The 16,214-nt window shown below is 46.8% G+C and overlaps 1 protein-coding gene across 7 annotated transcripts in view; it reads left to right on the top strand.

Annotated features, from left to right (window-relative positions):
- The window catches only part of LOC118964944 (cell migration-inducing and hyaluronan-binding protein), a 165,993-nt gene that overhangs the window by 146,040 nt on the left and 3,739 nt on the right, over positions 1-16,214 (top strand). For all 7 annotated transcript variants that reach the window (XM_090239145.1, XM_090239151.1, XM_090239146.1 and 4 more), the window contains 14 exons: positions 2,660-2,729; positions 3,339-3,467; positions 5,600-5,685; positions 6,763-6,894; positions 7,419-7,454; positions 9,116-9,271; positions 10,491-10,671; positions 11,303-11,518; positions 11,851-12,062; positions 14,164-14,349; positions 14,632-14,836; positions 15,255-15,341; positions 15,434-15,591; positions 15,746-15,846. In XM_090239145.1, coding sequence (XP_090095271.1) covers positions 2,660-2,729; positions 3,339-3,467; positions 5,600-5,685; positions 6,763-6,894; positions 7,419-7,454; positions 9,116-9,271; positions 10,491-10,671; positions 11,303-11,518; positions 11,851-12,062; positions 14,164-14,349; positions 14,632-14,836; positions 15,255-15,341; positions 15,434-15,591; positions 15,746-15,846 — 1,955 coding nt within the window. The remainder of the gene's footprint in view (positions 1-2,659; positions 2,730-3,338; positions 3,468-5,599; positions 5,686-6,762; positions 6,895-7,418; positions 7,455-9,115; positions 9,272-10,490; positions 10,672-11,302; positions 11,519-11,850; positions 12,063-14,163; positions 14,350-14,631; positions 14,837-15,254; positions 15,342-15,433; positions 15,592-15,745; positions 15,847-16,214) is intronic.

The raw sequence follows: 16,214 nt of genomic DNA, 5'->3' as shown, positions 1-16,214 counted from the left end.
CCCCTGTCCGCTGACAGACGGCTAACATGTTCCCCTGTTTGACGGCTTAGACCTTCACATATGCAGGGTTCTTCAGTAATGTACATTTTCACTGAACAAAATCAGACAGCATATCCCAATCCTAAAAGCTAAACTGAAAGCTTTTTATTAATCAGTTACAGTATTCATTGTCTTTCATTTTCTTTCTATGGAGTCTTTCGCTCAATCTCGTTCTCTGTCTGTTTATTTTGAAATACCCCAAGCTCAACAAAGACAATTACACCTCTCTGTCTCTGTCGTTCTCTCTCTCTTGTTCTCTCTCTCTCTCTCCTTCTCTCTTTATCGCTCTCTCACTCTCTCTCTCTCATTCTCTCTTTCTTGCTCTCTCTCTCCTGTCCCTCGTTTTCTGTGTTGATTATAGAGTAGACTGTGATTAGGGCTAGTAGAGACCTTGATTACTGATGACCTGATTTGCTTTCATGTTTTTGAAAGGCAGCGACGACCCCTTGTTAATTGTGTGTGTGTGTGTGTGTGTGTGTGAGACAGAACACTTAATTTTTATATATATATATATATATATATATATATATATATATATATATATATATATATATATATATATATATATATCACCTTTATTTAAGCAGGTAGGCCAGTTGAGAACAAGTTCTCATTGACAACTGCGACCTGGTCAAGATAAAGCAAAGCAGTGCGACAACAACACAGAGTTGCACATGGAGTAAATAAACACACAGTCAATAATACAATAGAAAAGTCTATATACAGTGTGTGCAAATTAGGTAAGATTAGGGAGGTATAAGGCAATAAATAGGCCATAGTGGTGAAATAATTACAATTTAGCAATTGAACACTGGCGTGATAGATGTGCAGAAGATGAATGTGCAAATAGAGATACTGGGGTGCAAAAAAAAAAATAACAATATGGGGATGAGGTAGTTGGATGGGCTATTTACAGATGGGCTATGTACAGGTGCAGTGATCTGTGAGCTTCTCTGACAGCTGATGCTTAAAGTTAGTGAGGGAGATATGAGTCTCCACCTTCAGTGATTTTTGCAGTTCGTTCCAGTAATTGGCAGCAGAGAACTGGAAGGAAAGGAGGCCAAAGGAAGAATTGACTTTGGGGGTGACCAGTGAAATATACCTGCTGGAGCGCTTGCTATGGGTGGGTGCTGCTATCGTGAAAAGTGAGCTGAGATAAGGCAAAGCTTTACCTAGCAAAGACTTATAGATGACCTAGAGCCAGTGGGTTTGGCGACGTTTATGAAGCGAGGGCCAGCTAACGAGAGCATACAGGTCGCAATGGTGGGTAGTATATGGGGCTTTGGTGACAAATCGGATGGCACTGTGATTGACTGCATCCAATTCGCTGAGTAGAGTGTTGGAGGCTATTTTGTTAATGACATCGCCGAAGTCAAGGATCGGTAGGATGGTCAGTTTTACGAGGTATGTTTGGCAGCATGAGTGATGGAGGCTTTGTTGCGAAGTAGGAAGCCGATTCTAGATGTAATTTTGGATTGGAGATGCTTAAAAACCTGTTGGATCTACCCATCCCGGATCCGGGAGACACAACCCAACCAAGCCGCACTGCTTCTTAACACAGCGCGCATCCAACCCGGAAGCCAGCCGCACCAATGTGTCGGAGGAAACACCGTGCCCCTGGCGACCTGGTTAGTGTGCACTGCACCCGGCCCGCCACAGGAGTTGCTAGTGCACGATGAGACAAGGATATCCCTACCGGACAAACCCTCCCTAACCCGGACGACGCTAGGCCAATTGTGCGTCGCCCCACGGACCTCCCGGTCGCGGCCGGCTGCGACAGAGCCTGGGAGCGAACCCGGAGAGTCTCACAGCTAGCGATGCGATGCAGTGCCCTAGACCACTGCGCAACCCCTTCTCCCTTTGTCCACATATTCTAAGTCAGAACCGTCTAGAGTGGTGATGCTGGCCGGGCGGGCAGGTGCAGGCAGCAATTGGTTGAAGAGCATGCATTTAGTTGTATGGAATTGAAGCTCGTTTGGAGGTTAGTTAACACAGTGTCCAAAGAAGGGCCAGAAGTATACGGAATGGTGTTGTCTGTGTAGAGGTGGATCAGAGAATCACCAGCAGCAAGAGCGACATCATTGATGTATACAGATAAAAGAGTCGTCCCGAGAATTGAACCCTGTGGCACCCCCATAGAGACTGCCAGAGGTCCGGACACCAGGCCTTCCGATTTGACACACTGAACTCTGTCTGAGAAGTAGTTGGTGAACCAGGCGAGGCAGTCATTTGAGAAACCAAGGCTGTTGAGGTGCTGCCTGAAGTGAGGAGTAGGACACAGGGATAATCAACAACTCTTGTTTTCTCTCCCTCCTCTCTCTCACATTCTCTCTCTCTCACCCTCCTCTCTCACATTCTCTCTCTCTCTCTCGCTCTCTCTCCCTCCTTTCTCTCATGTTCTCTCTCTCACTCTCATGTTCTCTCTCTCTCACCCTCCTCTCTCTCACGTTCACTCTCTCTCTCTCCCTCATCTCTCTCACGTTCTCACTCTCTCACCCTCCTCTCTCTCACTTTCTCACTCTCACCCTCCTCTCTCTCACATTCTCTTTCTCTCTCTCCCTCCTCTCTCTCACATTCTCTCTCTCTTTTCCTCTCTCTTGTCTTTCCTTGTCTCTTCCAGTGCTACGTCCACCTTTTGGATTGCCAACCCCAATAACAACCTCATCAACTGTGCAGCAGCAGGCTCAGAGGTAAGTCTCTCTCCCAATCTCCCTCGCTTGCTTCCTCTCTCTCTCTCTCTCTCTCTCGCTCTCTCTCTCCCCTGTCCTCTCTCTCTCCTCCCTCCATCCCCCCTCACTCCCTCCCTCCCTCTCTCTCTCTCTCTCTCTCTCTCTCTCTCTCTCTCTCTCTCTCTCTCTCTCTCTCTCCTGTCCTCTCTCTCTCCTCCCTCCATCCCTCCCTCACTCCCTCCCTCTCCCTCTCTCTCTCTCCCTTTCTCCCCTGTCCTCTCACTCAATTCAATTCAAGGGGCTTTATTGGCATGGGAAACGTGTTAACATTGCCAAAGCAAGTGAGGTAGATAATATACAAAAGTATATCTCCTCTGTCCTCTCTCACTCTCTCCTCACTCTCTCCCTCTCTCTCTCCTTGTTCTCTTTCTCTCTCATTCTCTGTCTCCCATTCACTCTTTCTATCTGTCCTTGTCTTCAGGTGTACAGTATGTATGTAGGCCTCATTACCCCAATGTCCAGTCTGATGAATTACTGTATATTCATTTGTTATGTATAGTATGGTGTGTGTGTGTGTGTGTGTTAATGCTTGCATGTGTTTGTTAACATACTGTGTGTGTGTCCTTCAAGGAGACAGGTTTCTGGTTCCTCTTCCACCATGTGCCTACGGGAGCCTCTGAGGGCATGTACTCTCCTGGCCGCTCCGAACACACACCTATGGGCCAGTTCACCAACAATAGGGCCCACTCCAACTACAGGGTAGGACTTTATGTGTGTGTGTGAGTCTTGTTAGATAATAACAGCAAACATACAATAGAATAAAGGAAGTCATATTAACCAATCAGATAACTGCTCTTCCCTGTGTATGTGTGTGTTAACCCAGTGTGTAAAGGTTAATTCACGGGTTGGAGCAGCTATCATTACATGTTAACGAGCATCTTCAGTTGATAATAAATCTCTTTGTGGTCTGGTTAAGGCCCTTGTGGTTTGTGCTAGCAGCGCCTCTCTCTCTGTCATGTTCACACCCTTCTCTCTCTTTCTCTCTCTCTTTCTCTCCACCCTCTCTTTTTATCTCTTTCTCTCTTTCCACCCTTTCTCTTTCTTCCTCTCTCTCTCTCCATCCTTTTTCTCTTTCTCTCTCTCCACCCTTTCTCTTTCTCTCTCTCTCCATCCTTTTTCTCTCTCTCTCTCTCCATCCCTTTTCTCTCTCTCGCTCTCTCCACCCTTTCTTTCTCTATCTTTCTCTCCACCCTTTCTCGCTCTCTCTCTTTCTCTCCACCCTTCTCTCTTTCTCTTGCTCTCGCTCACTCTCCCTCTCTCTACCCTTTCTCACTCGTACTCTCTCACTTTCTCTCTCCACGCTTTCTCTCGCTCTCGTTCTCGCTCTCGTTCTCGCTCTCACTCCCCCCCCTCTCTCTCTCTCTCTCTCTCTCTCTCTCTCTCTCTCTCTCGCTCTCTCTCTCTGTCTCTCTCTCTCTCTTTCTCTGTCTGTCTCTCTCTCTCTCTCTCTCTCTCTCTCTCTGTCTCTCTCTCTCTCTCTCTCTCTCTCTCTCTCTCTCTCTCTCTCTCTCTCTCTCTCTGTCTCTGTCTCTCTCTCTCTGCTTAATATTTTCTCTCTCTCTGTCTGTTTCTAGCAGGGTGTGTTAATAGAAAAATAACTAATGTCAAGCTGTTACCACAGCCTCCTTGTGATAGAAGTAGATATACCAGCTTGTACACAAAGACACAGACGTACACACACCATCTTGTGCACACATAAAGAAGCCGACATACACATACAAGCGTTTATGCGCACACACCCACACAAAGACATATGCACGCAACACGAAGACGCACACGCCTCGGCAAACACACACACACACACACACACACACACACACACACACACACACACACACACACACACACACATAGACATATGCACGCAACACGAAGACGCACACGCCTCGGCAAACACACACACACACACACACACGCACACACACACACACACACACACACACACACACACACAAAGACATATGCACGCAACACGAAGACGCACACGCCTCGGCAAACACACACACACACACACACACACACACACACACACACACACACACACACACACACACACACACACACACACACACACACACACACACACACACACACACACACACACATATAAAACAAAAGAAACACCGTTGCTGCATAAATCTGATTGATTTATTGGTGGGACTAACAAACAATAGGCTTACGTTTCTGATGAAGTTGATTCATGCCAAAACTAGTTTTGTTTGTCCCTCAATAAATCTAGTTTTCCTTCATTATCCTGGATAGTCACCAGTTGAATTATCCTGGATAGTCACCAGTTGAATTATCCTGGATAGTCACCAGTTGAATTATCCTGGATAGTCACCAGTTGAATTATCCTGGATAGTCACCAGTTGAATTATCCTGGGGTAAGGAATGATTTGGGAATTTTCAAGTCCCTCAGTCGAGCACTGGATCCCTCTTTTTTTCATATTAAGCTAAATATGTGTGTCAGTGTGTGTCTATTAGGCCCTTGGTTCAGGAGGAACTGGAGGGACGGAGGGAGAGGGAGAGGGAGAGGGAGAGGGAGAGGGAGGGAGAGGGAGGGAGAAGGAGAGAGGAAGAGACAGACAGAGAGAGACCTTGGAGGCTATTGTGTTGTTGCTAGAGGCAACTCAGACGATCGGTCCCAATGGCACCCTATTCCCCACATACAGTAGTGCACTACTTTTGACCAGGGCCAGGGCTGTACTATGTAGGGAATAGGGTGCATTGTGGGAATCACCTTCAAAGCTATCTGTTGTTCATATCTGTTGGCTGATAGCTGGCTCCTTGACAGGAAGTGTTAATGTAATGTAATGTATGCACTTGTGCAGGCTGGGATGATCCTAGACAACGGTGTAAAGACGACACAGGCCAACGACAAGGACAAGAGACCCTTCCTTTCTCTAGTGGGAGCAAGGTCAGTGTCTCACCACACACACACACACACACACACACACACAGGTTGGTAGTGGATGCAGAGAGACTGGGTGAGGGGGAGTAGTTTAGATTTTTTTTATTTAACCTTAATTTAACTAGGCAAATCAGTTAAGAACAAATTCTTATTTACAATGACAGCCTACCCTGGCCAAACCCTAACCCACACCACGCTGGGCCAATTGTGCGCTGCCCTGTGGGACTCCTAATCACGGCTGGTTGTGATACAGCCTTGAATCAAACCAGGGTCTGTAGTGACGCCTCTAGCACTGAGATGCAGTGCCTTAGACCACTGCGTCACTCGGGAGCTAGTTAGCAGACCTCTTTCAGATACATATGTCAAAGACTTTCAAATACATTGTTTGCCTATAACAATGCAATCAATTGAATCGTCCTAAAAGTCCAAGTGCACCTCAAGCAGAGTATTTGACCCCAGTCTGCAGACCCAGTCCCCCAGGCTTCATACAGCACGTTGGTTAACATCTGAACAGTGAATAATGCATAGCAGAGATGTCTGCATGAATGACCGGGAGGTTTGAAATACTTCAAAACTAGTTTATTTGTTGATACACTGTGTGTTCTGTTTACCCCACATTACTAATCACATTATATGACTTTATTACGCTTCATTTTTTTGTTATAGTTTAGTTATTTGATTTAGTTCTGAATTAGAGCGGCGACTGCCTGGGATTCTAAGCTGTTTAAAGGAACAATGGGTAGTTATGGGCAGGGCAGACCAGTGGAGCTGATTTTTCGCTCTCTCTCTTCTCTCTCTCTCTCTCTCTCGCTCTCAATCTCTCTCGCTCTCACTCTCTTTCTCACTCTCTTTCTCTCTCTTTCTCACTCTCTTTCTCTCTCTCTCTCAATCTCTCTCTTCTCTCTTCTCTCTTCTCTCTGCTCTCTGCTCTCTGCTCTCGCTCTCGCTCTCGCTCTCTCCCTCTCTCTCTCTCCCTCTCTCTCTCTCTCTCTCTCTCTCTCTCTCTCTCTCTCCCCCTCTCTCTCTCTCACTCTCTCTCTCTCTCTCTCTCTCTCTCTCTCTCTCTCTTCTCTCTCTCTCTAGATATGGACCCCACCAGGATGCGGATCCCTTCAAGCCCCGTGTCCCAGCTCTCATCCACCATTTTGTGGCCTACAAGAACCAGGACCACGGAGCCTGGCTGAGGGGAGGAGATGTCTGGCTGGATGACTGCCAGTGAGTAGACGGAGGGAAGGAGCGAGCGGTAGAGGTGGGAGGGAGGGATTGAGTGATAGGTGGATTGTAACAAATACATATTTAGCTGTAACCTACCTTAACAAATATACACAATCACGCCTCTGAAAAATGGCTACATTTTGACTAGCTTGTATTTCTCTAACCTCCCTCTCAGTCCTATGGTGCTGCCACCCCAATTATCATGCTTACCTCTAGGCTTCTACTGCCAGGTCTAGCACTCAACACAGCAGTAACTGTCAGAAACATCCCCTAGCATTTACACTGAATCCTCTATTGTTTTTCTCACCTTCAGTCTGTTGCTGCTTTGCATCCTTGCCAACATTTCCAATGTCAACCCTTATCCTTGGAGTTTTAGACAAACAGTGTGTGAATAGCCACACACACACACATACACACACACACTGTTGACATGCGGAAACAGATAATGTCTGTGTAATATTCTCATTCTAATATTCCGTCTACTATGTGATTGGCTCCAACAACTGTTTCTCTCTCTCCCTCAGATTTGCTGATAATGGAATTGGCCTAACACTGGCTAGGTAAGACATTAATGTTAATAACATTGTGTGTGTGTGTGTGTGTGTGTGTGTGTGTGTGTGTGTGTGTGTGTGCGTACCTTCGTGCGGCGTGCATGTGTGGTTCATGTTTGTATTTACGGGTGACTGCAGAAGACCCCGTTGCAGTAATTGGAAAACACCTTATATGGTCGTCTGCTTATGATGCAGTGGGAAAGAAAGACTTTGGGAGTGTGAAAGTGGCATCTCTAGGTATATGGGCCTGGGCATGGTTTGTAGCTGGTTTCAGAAACCAGGTCACACTCTCAGAGAGAGACACAGTGGCACAGACTCACACTCTTTTACACTCTCTCTTGGCCACACAAACTCTCTGACAGTCACTCACATACTTACACACACACACACACACACACACACACACACACACACACACACACACACACACACACACACACACGCACACACACATTTGTTTTACTGTCCTTGTGGAGACCAAACAATTGATTCCCATTCAAAATCCTATTTCGCTAACCCCTAACCCTTAACCTAACCTTAACCCTAAACTTAACCCTAATTCTAACCCTACCCCTAATTTTAACCCTAAACCTAACCCCTAAGCCTAAAACAGACATTTTCCTTGTGGGGCATTTTCCTTGTTTTAATTTAGTAAAACCAAAAACACACACAAAAGTGTTAACTTTGGCATCTATTTTAGATTTGGTTTTATGTTTAATCTTAAAATACCTTTTAGTCACATTTTAGTCAGTTCATCCTTCGTTAGTTTTAGTTATTATCAGTCGACTAAAACTCTGGACAGTTTTAGTTATTATCAGTCGACTAAAACTCTGGACAGTTTTAGTCACAGCCATTTTAGTCACATAATAGAAAAAATTATCTATTAAATAATGAATATTTAAGCTACTTCTAACTTCCATCATGTACTCATTCAGATAGCCTTGTCCAACTAGACCTACGATCCCCTCGTATACCTTAGCTGGCAACATTTATATTGTGACAGATTGTAACCAATGCCTGACATAATTAATCATATAGGATATAAAGCCTTGGCTAGATGTTCAATCATTTACGGCTCTGATTTTCTCCACATCATAACCGTCAAGGGGGGTAAATAAAAACCTTTTATTTAAAAAGGGGAGAATTTGACCTCTCCAAAGACGTCAGAACTGTAACTGTACTCCTAACATTCATGAAATAGCATCTGTTTTCCCCATAGGAAAACAGCCACCCCAAGAACGGTACCAGAGCGGCAACACAGATTCATGACTAACAATATAGACTGATGTGATCAGAGTAAAAATAGCCTACATGAAAGTAAGAGAGAGTAAGCATTATTGTTTCTAGTTGAGTTTGGTTACAAGGCCAGTGTCCTGGCTTCGCATCAGATTGACGAGCAACTGATGTGACCACTGGGAGCTGTGTGAGAGAGCCGGGCAGATCAGCTCAATCCGTCCACACAACTGAAGAATATTCTGCATGCTTCTGATTAGAAAACACAGATGAACAGGAGCTTGATGTCAAATGAAATGTCCACTAGTCTCACGTGGAATTCTCGTCTCGTTACATTTTAGTCAACAAAAATGAAAAGGATTTTTCGATGAAATGAACACACACACACAAACTCTTTCTCTCTCTCACTTTCTCTCTGTCTTTCCCTATCTGTGTAGTGGTGGTACATTCCCTGATGACGATGGTTCTCGTCAGGAGGTGAAGAACAGTCTGTTTGTTGGGGAGAGTGAGAACAGGGGCATGCCCATTCCTGACAACCGTATCTGGGGTCCCGGGGGACCCGACCTCAATGGGAGGACCCTGCCTCGAGGAGTGTGAGTGTTGGCTCACACACACACGCACACGCACACGCACACACACACACACACACACACACACACACACACACACACACACACACACACACACACACACACACACACTCCCTATTCTCTCCTCTTCTGTCTGTTAATTTCTTGTTCTCTTATCTCCCTTCCCCTCCTCCCCTCTTCTTGTCCTTCTCCTCCTCCTCCTCCTTGTCCTTCTCCTCCTCCTCCTTGTCCTTCTCCTTCTCCTTCTCCTTCTCCTTCTCCTTCTCCTTCTCCTTCTCCTTCTCCTCCTTCTCCCCCTTCTCCTCCTCCTTCTCCTTCTCCTTCTCCTTCTCCTCCTCTCCTTCTCCTTCTCCTTCTCCTTCTCCTTCTCCTTCTCCTTCTCCTTCTCCTCCTCCCCCTTCTCCTTCTCCTTCTCCTTCTCCTTCTCCTTCTCCTTCTCCTTCTCCTTCTCCTTCTCCTTCTCCTTCTCCCCCTTCTCCTTCTCCCCCTTCTCCTTCTCCTTCTCCTTCTCCTTCTCCTTCTCCTTCTCCTTCTCCTTCTCCTTCTCCTCCTCCTTCTCCTTCTCCTTCTCCTTCTCCCCCTTCTCCTTCTCCCCCTTCTCCTTCTCCTTCTCCTTCTCCTTCTCCTTCTCCTTCTCCTTCTCCTTCTCCTTCTCCTTCTCCTTCTCCTTCTCCTTCTCCTTCTCCTCCTCTCCTTTCCTCGTATCGCCTCTCCTCATTCACATTTTACCCTGAAATGAACCCCTTCAACTGTTCCCTTTTCAGCGTGTTGCGTGCATGGCCAGACAGAAAGTATGATTAAAAGTATGATGTCTCAACTTGTGCATATCTGACATTCTTTTATTGTCTGGGTGAAAGAAACCCGTCATCCATCATCTGTCTCAGTTCTACATGATATGCTGTATGGAGAAAAAAATTATCATTTGCAACCACATGTGAACTTTTGCATAGTGTTACAAAATGGTCCCAAGATGCAGTCGTTATCCAATATCCGATAGATAGCACAGAGCCTTGTCTGTGTGCTGAAAGAGATGACGATGTCCCCTCCGGCACACTTGGGAACATCGCAAAGCACCCATGATCTTGTCTACGTCCCAAATAGCATCCCTACCTGGTGCCCTACTTTTGACCAGGGTCTGTCTGTCCGTCAAGTTCTCTCTCATTCTCTCTAACTCGTCTCCCTCCCTCTGGTCTTTCTGACTCTCTGTATGTCTGTGCTGCAGTGACTTCCCTATCCGCGGCATGCAGATCTACGACGGGCCCATCAACGTGCAGAACTGCACCTTCAGAAAATACATTGCCCTGGACGGTCGACACACCAGCGCCTTCGGCTTCAGACTCAACAACTCCTGGCAGAGCTGCCCTAACAACAACGTCACCGACATCACCTTCGACGACGTGCCTGTGAGTGAGGGAGTGAGTGAGTGAGGGAGTGAGTGAGGGAGTGAGTGAGTGAGTGAGTGAGTGTGTGAGTGTGTGAGGGGGGGGGGGTGTATCACGCTGATTAGCATTTACCTGTACACATGATGGGAGTTGGGGTGTATTGTGTGTGTGTGTGTGTGTGTTTGCCCTAAAGCGTAGCTGCAGATTTTGGGCATGAGCTGTCAAGATGGATTATGGGTAATGCAGTGCCATAAGCACGGTCTTACAGGGGAGACATGCTGCTCTTTCTCACCTCCATGACACTCCTTCCGCTCTCCCCCTCTTCTCTCCACCCCCTCACCCTTCTCCCCCTTCCTCCCCATCTCCTCTCCTTCCCCTCTCCCCCTCTCTTCTCTCCACCCCCTCACCCCTTCCTCCCCATCTCCTCTCCTTCCCCTCTCCATCTCCTCTCCTTCCCCTCTCCCCCTCTCTTCTCTCCACCCCCTCACCCCTTCTCCCCCTTCCTTCCCATCTCCTCTCTTTCCCCTCTCCCCCTCTCTTCTCTCCACCCCCTCACCCCTTCTTCCCCATCGCCTCTCCTTCCCCTCTCCCCCTCTCTTCTCTCCACCCCCTCACCCCTTCCTCCCCATCTACCCCCTGCTCTTCTTATCAGATAACGTCCCGGGTGTTTTTCGGTGAGCCCGGCCCATGGTTTAACAAGATGCAAATGGACGGTGACAAGACCACGATATTCCACGACGTGGACGGCTCGGTCAGTGAGTACCCTGGAGCCTTCCTGGTCAAAGAGGACAACTGGTTACTGAGACACCCTGACTGTATTGACGTGCCTGACTGGAGGGCTGCCATCTGTAGTGGGCATTATGCACAGGTTGGTATGCATACACCATGCAGGCTGAAGGAAGCATGCATGTACACACACACACACACACACACCGTATCTTATACAAACACATACACACATGGGTACACAGTATGTACTCACACATTCTTTAAAATATAGTGTGGGTTAAGTTTCCTCTCAAAGCTAACACACTAGGTTTTTGTGCAGTGTGACCTCGTTTCCCCCTCATTTCACTCACTTTCTAATGTCTTCCAGATTAGTGAACATGTTCCTAGTCACACACACTTGTGTGTTTGTGTGTGTACTTGTGTCTGTATGCGTTTGTGAATTAATGTGTGTGTGTGTGTGTGGTCCCTCAGATCTACATACAGACACGTAACCCTGCCAGTCTGAACATGCAGATGGTAAAGGATGAGTACCCTGACAGACCCCTGACACTAGAGGGCGCTCTGGGCAAGAAGAAGCACTACCAGCAGTTCCAGCCCGTGGTCACCCTGGGTAAGGGCTACACTGTACACTGGGACCAGGCTGCTCCTGCAGAGATCACTGTGTGGCTCATCAACTTCAACAGGTTGGTAGTGGACTCAGAGACACACACACACACACACACACACACACACACACACACACACACACAGAAACAGAGAGAGAGACTACACAGGTTGGTAGTGGACTCAGAGACACACACACACACACACACACACACACACACACACACACACACACACACACACACACACACACACACACACACACAGAAACAGAAACAGAGAGAGAGACTACGCAGGTTGGTAGTGGACTCAGAGAGATATAGACACACACCTGCAGACACACACACACACACACACACAGACAGACAGAGAGAGAGACTACACAGGTTGGTAGTGGAAGCAGAGAGACACACACAGACACACACACACACATGCACCCTTCACCACACACACTATTCACTTCCTTCTCCCAGCATTGTTTCAGCATCTGATCCAAAAAACTGTCCACATCATGGCACCACATCTTATGAGTCAACAATAACCCCAGTAACCCAAAGCCCCATCTCCTGACCATGTGGTCATATTAATAAAACCCATATCATCAAGTCACACCCTTGCCTTCCACGAACCCTATAACCCAAGGGACAGTGTGATACAGTAGTTTATGGTGGCTGTTTGTCTTAGCATATGACATCACCCCTGCCCAGCAAATATTCTTAATATCATTGGCAGTCATTTGAATAGCAGAGGCATTGTAGTCATTTCAAGCGTGCTAGCTACTCCCTGGCCTGAGATTACCCCGAAAGGACTCGGCGGGAGGAACATATACTGTATTGTGGGATATGGGCATTCCCATTGGTTACATGCTGCTCTGGCGCCATCTATTGTTTGTGGAATGGAACTTCAAGTTCAACCATAAACTCTGCATGACATTTCACATTTGAAATCAAATCAAATTTGATTTGTCACATGCACCAAATACAACAGGTGTTGTTACCTTACTGTAACCTTACAGTGAAATGCTTACAAGCCCTTAACCAACAATGTACTTATAAGAAAAACAAGTGTTAAGAAATATTTACTAAAATAAACTTTAGTAAAAAATAAGAAAATAGAAAGATAACAAATCATTTAATTAAGAGCAACTATAACATAACAGTAGTGTGGCTATGTACAGGGGGGTACTGGTACAGAGTCAATGTGCGGGGGGGGGGGGGGCACAGGTTAGTCGAGGTAATTGAGGTAATATGTAGTAAAAGTATAGTGCAAATAGTCTGGTTAAGCATTTGATTAGCTGTTCAGGAGTCTTATGGCTTGGGGGTAGAAGCTGATAAGAATCCTTTTGGACCTAGACTTGATGCTCTGGTACCGCTTGCCGTGCGGTAGCAGAGAGAGCAGTCTATGACTGGGGTGGCTGGAGTCTTTGAGGGCCTTCCTCTGACATCGCCTGGTATAGATGTCCTGGATGGCAAGAAGCTTGTCCTCAGTGATGTACTGGGCCGTACGGACTATCATCTGTGGTGCCTTGAGCGTCATTTAGCAGACGCTCTTATCCAATACTTTTTTCGTACTGGTCCCCCTTGGGAATCGAACCCAGTTGCTGAAAATGCCATGCTCTACCAACTGAGCTACACAGAACTGCAGAGTCGTATTCACTAGTTTCTAGTTTCACTATCACCAAACGGAAGAAAGCTGACAAACAGAGAGAGACTAACCTGAACTTGTCCAATAAAGAACGGTGTGTTTACTAATTAATATGACCGGTGAGTGGGAGTAGTTGTTTAGCCCATCTCAGTGCTGGGCTGCCTCCTGTAACATGTCCTTTTTGATATCGTTGATTAACTGTGTGTCTGTCTGTGTGTCTGTCTGTGTGTCTGTCTGTGTGTGTCTGTCTGTGTGTCTGTCTGTGTGTGTCTGTCTGTGTGTCTGTCTGTGTGTCTGTCTGTGTGTCTGTCTGTGTGTATGTCTGTCTGTGTGTCTGTCTGTGTGTCTGTCTGTGTGTCTGTCTGTCTGTGTGTCTGTCTGTCTGTGTGTCTGTCTGTGTGTGTGTCTGTGTGTCTGTCTGTGTGTCTGTCTGTGTGTGTCTGTCTGTGTGTCTGTCTGTGTGTCTGTCTGTGTGTCTGTCTGTGTGTCTGTCTGTGTGTCTGTCTGTCTGTGTGTCTGTCTGTGTGTGTGTTCCAGGAACGACTGGATCAACGTAGGCTTATGCTACCCGCCAGGCACCACCTTCACGATCATCTCGGACATCCACAACCGGCTGACCAAGCAGACAAGGAAGACCGGTGTGTTCATGAGGACCACACAGAGAGACAAGATCAACCAGTCTCACCTGTCCCGAGGCTATTACTACTGGGAGGAAGATACCGGGTGAGGAGGGTGGGAGGCAGGGAGGGAGGGGGGAGAGAAGAGAGAGGGTAAAGAGGGAGGGAGAGACGGGAGAGAGAGGGTGAGGAGGGAGAGATCAGGGGGAGAGAGGAGAATGTGTAGTAGATGAGTACAGTAGGTAGTCTCCCCTGTCTCCCTACCAGCCTGCTGTTTCTCCCAGTGAATCCTTATTAACTCTTAGTCTCCTCTGTCTCCCTCTCAGCCTGCTGTTTCTCCCAGTGAATCCTTATTAACTCTTAGTCTCCTCCCCTGTCTCCCTCTCAGCCTGCTGTTCCTCCGAGTGAAGGCCCACAATGAGAAGGAGGACTTTGCCTTCTGTTCAGTGAAGGGTTGTGAGAGGGTTAAAATCACAGCCGTTATCCCTAAGGGCAGCGGCCCCAGTGACTGCATGACACAGGCCTACCCCCTGCACGCAGAGATGCCCATCGTAGATGTGCCCATGCCAAGGAAACTGCCCAGCGCCAAGCTGGTGAGGACAGCGCTCAGTCTGTTGGTCACAAGTGGCACTGTGCATCGTTTTCTAAAATATTTAATCAAACACTTATTTAAACTGTTTATTACTGATTCATAGTATTCATAGTACTAGTACATAGTATTCTAATAACACTAGTTCCTATTATTCATAGTATATTCACTGTGTTTGAAACCCTTTACAACCTCTCTATATAGTGTTACAGATACAGTCATTCAAAGAAAGAGAAGAAAGAGTCTTGGCATCTCATCAATAAATCTCTGCAGCAGTGTTGTGGACAGGATTGACATTTCTATACCAGTATCGGTCACTTCAGATCTCTCTCTCACTCTCGCTCTCTCTCTTTCCTCTCCTCTCTCTCTCTCTCTCTCTCTCTCTCGCTCTCTCTCTCTCTCTCTCTCTCTCTCCTCTACAGCGCACCACAGACCACTTCCTGGAGGTCAAGCTGGAGTCCTACAACACACGCTTCTTCCACATCAAGGAGGACTTTGCCTACACAGAGGTGTGTTTGTGTGTGTGTTTGCTTTCTCTGTGTGTAAAAAGTTATTCAATAATGTCATGATTGGTTGATTGGATGTTGTGGTTGCCGGGCAGGTTAATGGCAGGAAGTTGTACCAGCCAGATGATGGGGTGCAGCTGACGGTGATGGACGGCCATGACGGGACACTGGTGGAGAGCAAAGGCTTCAGAAACTCCATACTGCAGGGTGTACCTGCCCAGATAGAGAGCTATGTTAACAACCTGACAGACCAGTAAGAACACACACATACTAACTTTTCATGTTAGAATGGGAAGACACTGAGTTGAACAAAGTTAACTCTCTCTTCTCCCTGCCTCCTCTTCTCCATCCCTCATCTCTCTTTCACTTCTGTCTCTTTCTCCCTCACTCTCTCTTTCTCTCTCTAGCTCTATCGTCATAATAACGTCTAAGGGTCGCCTGGTAACCCGAGGCCCCTGGACCAGAATACTGGAACTCCTCGGGGCTGACAAGACCCTCAAGTTAAGAGGTAACTAACTAACTACTGTAGCTCCTTAGAGGTGACCAAACCCTCATGTTGAGAGGTAACTAACTAACTAACTACTGTAGCTCCTTAGAGGTGACCAAACCCTCATGTTGAGAGGTAACTAACTAACTACTGTAGCTCCTTAGAGGTGACCAAACCCTCATGTTGAGAGGTAACTAACTAACTAACTACTGTAGCTCCTTAGTGCTGACCAAACCCTCATGTTCAGAGGTAACTAACTAACTACTGTAGCTCCTTAGAGGTGACCAAACCCTCATGTTGAGAGGTAACTAACTAATTAACCAACTAACTACTGTAGCTCCTTAGAGGTGACCAAACCCTCATGTTGAGATGTAACTAACTAACTACTG

The sequence above is a fragment of the Oncorhynchus mykiss genome, chromosome 6 (assembly GCF_057628025.1).
Source record: "Oncorhynchus mykiss isolate SJ-2025 chromosome 6, ASM5762802v1, whole genome shotgun sequence".
Classification (NCBI taxonomy): Eukaryota; Metazoa; Chordata; class Actinopteri; order Salmoniformes; family Salmonidae; genus Oncorhynchus; species Oncorhynchus mykiss.
This window is presented reverse-complemented; position numbering and strand designations above follow the sequence as displayed.